The sequence below is a fragment of the Bombina bombina genome, chromosome 7 (assembly GCF_027579735.1).
Source record: "Bombina bombina isolate aBomBom1 chromosome 7, aBomBom1.pri, whole genome shotgun sequence".
In the NCBI taxonomy this organism is placed as follows: Eukaryota; Metazoa; Chordata; class Amphibia; order Anura; family Bombinatoridae; genus Bombina; species Bombina bombina.
Genome location: NC_069505.1, coordinates 616,065,191 through 616,071,190, shown reverse-complemented (window position 1 = coordinate 616,071,190; position 6,000 = coordinate 616,065,191). Strand labels below are relative to the sequence as shown.

Here is a 6,000-nt window from a genome sequence, read left to right as displayed (position 1 = left end):
TGTGGCGCAAGAGTTTTCGGGTTTGGCCTAAACTAAAAGGTGGAAACTGTAGTGGGCTGATCTGCAATAAAATGCCTGGTCTGGCCCTGTTCAGGACAGGACTCATCCATAGATTGCCAAAAGTTTGGGAAATAAATAAATACATGTATTGAAATCATGTTGTTTTTTATTTTGGGGGTGGGGCCTTCATGGATTCTTGCACCGGGGGACTTTAGTTTCTAGTTACACCTCTGATTAGAGACTATGCTATATTTTTGGAGGATAGAGTGTGCCATTAGGAGAGATTTAGATGGTTCAGTATGAGTCATAAGGAGATCATCGGCAAACAATGCCAATTTGTACTGTGAGTTTTTAACCATAATTCCTTTTATATAAGGAGAGTTACATAAAGTATAAGCTACAACTTCCTTTAAAATAACAAATAAAAGAGGGGATAGAGGGCAACCTTGTCTCTTTCTATTCCTAATCTGAAAACTATATGATAAAAGGCCATTTACTCTCGCTGATGGGGATGTGTACAGGGCTAAGATTTTAGATATACATTTTTTAGAGAAGCTAAATTTATGGAGAGTGCTTAGTAAAAAGGTCCAATCAAGACGATCATCTGCTGAAATGAAAATGGTGGGTAATTTTTGATGTTGAGTATAGTGAAGATGTGCTTCTTTGACCGTGTTGTCTTTGGCTTCCCTCTGTTGGACAAAGCTAGTTTGGTCGGTATGGATGATGTGTGGGAGAATGGGATTTAACCTATTGGCTAAGATTTTTGAATATATTTTCAGGTCTACATTGAGTAGCGATATGGAACGAAAGTTAGCTGGGTTAGTAGGTTTTTACCTGGTTTAGGTAGGACTGTAATATAAGCTTCCAGCATAGTTTCCGAGAATGGGTTTTCTGAATCTATCTGCTTGTATTATTTTAAGAGTGATGGCATTAATAGGGATTTAAAGTGCTTGTAATCAAAGTTGCTAAATCCGCCCGGACCAGGGCTTTTCCCTTGTTTTAGGGATTTTATAGCTTTATCTAACTCTATTGGTGTGATGGACTCAATCTTCAGAGTGGATCTGGGGGAGTTCCAAGGGGTTAAGATAATTGTTGCAATTTTGTAGGTGATTGTTATCTGGGTGGTTAGGGAACAAATTGCATAGTTTAGAGTGAGTAATATTCTCAAAACATTTCTGCTATAATTTTGGAGTCTATTATTTTTTCTGATTTGTTATTTGTTAGGGAGTGAACATATGATATGTTAGTTTTACTTTTGAGTGCTCTCGCTAGTAATTTTCCTGGAATTTTTGTCTTAGTAGAAAGGCAGTATTTTGAGCTTTGATATCTAGGTATTCCTTGAGTTGGAATCTGGCTTGACTTAGTTTTGTTGTATCTGTTAGGTGCCTCTTATGAATGTAATCTAGTTTGTAAATGTCATGGGGTTAGAGTTAAGGATTTTTGTTTATTTTGTTTGTTTTTGGTGGCTTTTTGCTTCATCAGAATGCCTCTGATGACGCATTTGTGGGCTTCCCAAAGGGTTCCTGGGGATATCTCAGGGGTACTATTTATCTCAAAGTATTTTTGTAGAGCTTTTTTAATGGCAATTTTTATCAAGGGGTCAGATAATAGGACTTTATCTAGTCTCCATTGGAAGGGTTTTGTGGGAATGGAAGGCCAGATGAATGGACTGCTCACTGCAGAGTGGTCTGGGGTTAGAGAAAAAGGTATAATCACGTTTATGGGGATGTCTCCAAGTGTCGTGTAAGTTTAGTAGAGAGTAGTTGTTCCATATTGAATGATAGGTTTGGTTATGGTCTATCAATTGAGTATTGGAACTGTCAATCTGAGGGTTCAGTGGTAGATTGAAATCACCTGCTAGTATGAGTGGACCTTTGGAAAATGTGATTGTAGAGTTAGTAATTTTATTTAAAATAAAGGTATCTTGGTTTGTATTCGGGGCATATACATTTACTAGGCTAATCAGTTTACCCTAAGTATCTTCCTTCTTTATCTTGTTCTTTATGAATAAGTTCAAAAGGTATGGCTTTATGGAATAGAAGGCTAACTCCATTAGTCTTTTTTTAAATTACTACTATGATAGTGAGTGGGGTAATTAGATGATACATATTTGGGTCCATTCCCTTTTTTTAAATGGGTTTCTTGAAGAAATAATATACTTCCATTCTTATGAATTAGATCATGAAAAGCCTTGGATCTCTTAAATGGTAAATTAAGCCCTTTGGTGTTTATAGTGATTATACTAAATTCCTGGTCTTTTAATTGCAAAGACATAGATTATATAAGGATTGGTAAGCGTGTTTGAGATTTGGGGTATCACTCAAGGTTTTTGTGAATACAAAAGGTATAGTTAACAGGTTTAACAAAACAAAATTTAAACTATTTGGAACAAACAGTCCCCCTTAAAAGGGGGTTGTAAAGAATAAACATTTTTTCCAATGTGTGAATAAAACATTTTCTAATATAATGTCAATGAACAAGATTATAAATCTAAAGAGAAAAAAAAGGAAAATAGTAATAAAACTAATTAAATACAATACTAATTAAATATAATACAATTTAAGAGGTAGGTTTAGGATCCCTAATTTGCAATATTTGTAGAGATTATAGACTCTTCATAAAGGAAGCTAAAAAGCTTTACTGGAAGCCTAAACATTAAGGCTAAAAGACACTATGATAGAAGTTAACTATAACAAAACCAGTACAATCTCACCCATGTTCAGTCTGGGTACCAAGGGATTTCTTATGTCTGTTAAAGGAAGATGTTTGCCAAGAGGTTCTTTGCGGTCTTGAAGCTGATGTGGCTGGGTTGTCTATCTGTGATCTTGATAAAGAGGAGGTTCGGATATGGCCTGGGGTTGAAATGTTGATTTCTTTGCAGAATTCTTCTATTTCACCTGGATAGTTGAATGTGGCATGGAAATCCCTATCTTTAGGCAATGTTGTTTTTCCTTAAGATGGTCGTGAGGGGTAGAAATTCCTGCCTCCTTTGTAAAGTTCTTTGTGATAATTCAGCAAAAATGGATAACGTGGAGCCTTGATAACATAGTGATGTAGCGTTTCTGGCTTGTTTCATTACATCTTACTTATCTTGGTATTCGCAGAAGTGAATTATCACGTCTCTTGGTGGTTGTCCTTCCTTTGGTTTGGGTCTTAGGGCTCTGTGGAACCTATCCATGGCAATTAAAGGTGTGAAGGTTGGACCCTTAAGGTGCTGGAATAGTCTTTGTAAATATGCATCAAGAACATCTGGTGCAATGGATTCCAGTATACCTCTTATTCTTAAATTGTGTCTTCTGCTCCGGTTTTCAATGTCCTCCAGTTTATCCTGGAGTTGCAATATAACATTGTTCTGAGCTTGTGCATTCTGTGAAGGTTTTCGAATTCAGATTGGTGTATTTCAGTATCTTACTCCGAAGCTTCGACCCTATCCACATTCATACATCTCTTTGCAAAGTTCAGATATTTCTTCATTGATGCAGGATTTGACCTGGGCAATTAGGTTCGTAAAGTCTTGTTTAGAGGGGATAGATTCCAGAAGGTCTTTTGAGACCTGCGTGGATTCTGCCATCTCAGGTGCTTGTGACTCAGGAGAAATAAGTGAAGAGGTTGTTTTTTTCTGAGGGCCCAGTGCAGGGCTCTGAGGATTCCAGAAGTTTGAAAAAGTTGTTAAGTGCAGTGGATGTGATGTGATGGCTTTTGTGAGTTCTCTCTGATTTAGATAGTCTCTTGGGTGACATTATTATTATCAGTTAAACCAGAGACACAAGGTTCCAGCTAAGCTAGTAGTCCTCAGATATCTCTGTCCAATAACAATATTAATTGTGGAAAGGTTGCTGGTGCTTTTGAGACATTCCCTTAATTGGAGCTAAGAGTATACAGCTGTATGCAAAAGTTTAGGCACCCCTGACAATGTCCATGATTTTGATTTATAAATAATTGGGTGTTTGGATCAGCAATTTCATTTTGATCTATCAAATAACTGAAGGACACAGTAATATTTCAGTAGTGAAATGAGGTTTATTGGATTAACATAAAATTTGCAATATGCATCCAAACGAAATTAGACAGGTGCATACATTTGGGAACCCTTGTCATTTTGTTGATTTGAATACCTGTAACTACCTAGCACTGATTAATTGGAACACACAATTGGTTTGGTGAGCCCATTAAGCCTTGAACTTCATAGACAGGTGCATCCAATTATGAGAAAAATTATTTACAAACAAAAGTAGACCACAACTCACTAATGTCCGGGCACCCCTGATCTAAATATTAAAACTAATGTCTAAACTTAAAAATCAGTAGAACATCATAATTTTTTGTTGTTCTCTTTGACTCTCCTCTGAAAAGTGGCAACATGTTCTAATTATTGTGAATTGTATTTACTTGTAATGCCACAGTTACCATGTCAGGGGTTGGCCAATTTAAAAAGGTTTTTTAAATTTAAAGATAACTGCTTATGTGGGAAATCATTAACTCTGTGTACTATGTATGTGAAAAACACAAGAACACCCTGAATTTTCTTAACATTTGGAGCATGCTACTTTTGCAATTTTCTTAAATTTGTCATAAGGAGATCTCGGTCACAAGTTTTTACAAACAAAAGTAGACCACAACTCACTAATATCCGGGCACCCCTGATCTAAATATTAAAACTAATGCCTAAACTTAAAAATCAGTAGAACATCATATTTTTTTTATTAAACCTTGGAAAATTGATATTTTGTTGCAACAAAAATTATAAAAAATAACTGATAAAAAAAATAATACATCTTTCTATCCTTCCCTCTATCTCACTCTGTTCTTCCTTCCCTCTGTTCCTCTCTATCTCTCTCTTTCTTACTTTTCCACTCTCTTGATCTCTTCATTCTTTCCTCTCTCTTCCTCCTCTCTATCTTTCTCTCTTCTTCTTTTCCTTCTCTCCTTCATCCTTTCCTGTCTGTAATCTTATTTTTCTTCTTCCCTGCCATCCTCTATTCCTCATTCCTTCTATCCCTCTATTCCTCCTTCTCTCTCTTCCTCTCTCCCTCTCTTCATTCTTCCCCTCCCTCCTTCTCGACCTCCCTCTCTTCTTCTTTCCCTCTCCCCTCTCTTCATCCTTCCCTCTCTTCCTCATTCCCTCTCTCTCTTAATTCCTCCTTCCCTCTTTTCCTCTCTCCCTTCAATCACTTGTCCCCCTTACCATCACTTCATCCTTCCCTCCCTGTCTGCCTCCTTCTCTCTATCCCTCTCTTCCTCTTTCCCTCTCTCCCTCTCTTCATCATTCCTCCTTTTTTCCTAATTCCCTCTCTCCCTCTCTTCCTCATTTCCCCTTTCTTCATCCTTCACTCTTTCCTTATCTTCCTCCTTCTCTTTCTCCTTCCTTCTTTCCCTCTCTTCATCCTTCTTTTTATCTCCCTCATTACTGCTTTTCCTCCATTCTTCCCTCTTCTTTCTTTGTTCTCTCTCTCTTCCTGTCTTCATTCTTCCATTTCTCCCTCTCTTCATACTTCCCTCGCTCCCTCTTTCTCCTTACTCTTTATATTGTTACCACGATATGTGATTCAAAAACGTCTTTGTTTTTTTAAACTATAGATAAGTGGATTTAACATTGGAATCACAGTACCATACATTAGGGACATAATTTTGTCCAGTCCCTTTAATTCTTCAAACTTCATGTTCAAATCCAGACGGGCCCCATAAAATAAAATGACAATCAGATATGAAGGACAGCTGAAAAAGATTTCTGTTTTTCCAAATGTTATTTTAATTTTAAGATAGTATTTAGAATACACTGTAGCTATAGGACGTTAAAATCAAGAAAAAATGACAAAACCCATAGAGCACACCCACCACACTTATTAAATTCCTTAAATGTCTTATATTACTGTAGGGGAGATTTAACAATGTTTGTCCATCACAAAATATCTCATTACTTTCTTGTACTTTGCAGAATGATATTTTGTGCATCAACAGTGAGAACAATTTATGGCACCTACAATTTAAGTGGCTAAAATG

At 36.7% G+C, this 6,000-nt stretch overlaps 1 protein-coding gene across 1 annotated transcript in view; it reads right to left on the bottom strand.

The window, feature by feature from the left end:
* Window positions 1-3,082: 3,082 nt before the first annotated feature.
* LOC128636719 (olfactory receptor 1G1-like) overlaps window positions 3,083-6,000 on the bottom strand; it is a 52,670-nt gene continuing 49,752 nt past the window's right edge. The window contains exon 2 of the mRNA XM_053689704.1: window positions 3,083-3,328. Within this exon, the coding sequence (XP_053545679.1) occupies window positions 3,083-3,328 (246 nt within the window). The remainder of the gene's footprint in view (window positions 3,329-6,000) is intronic.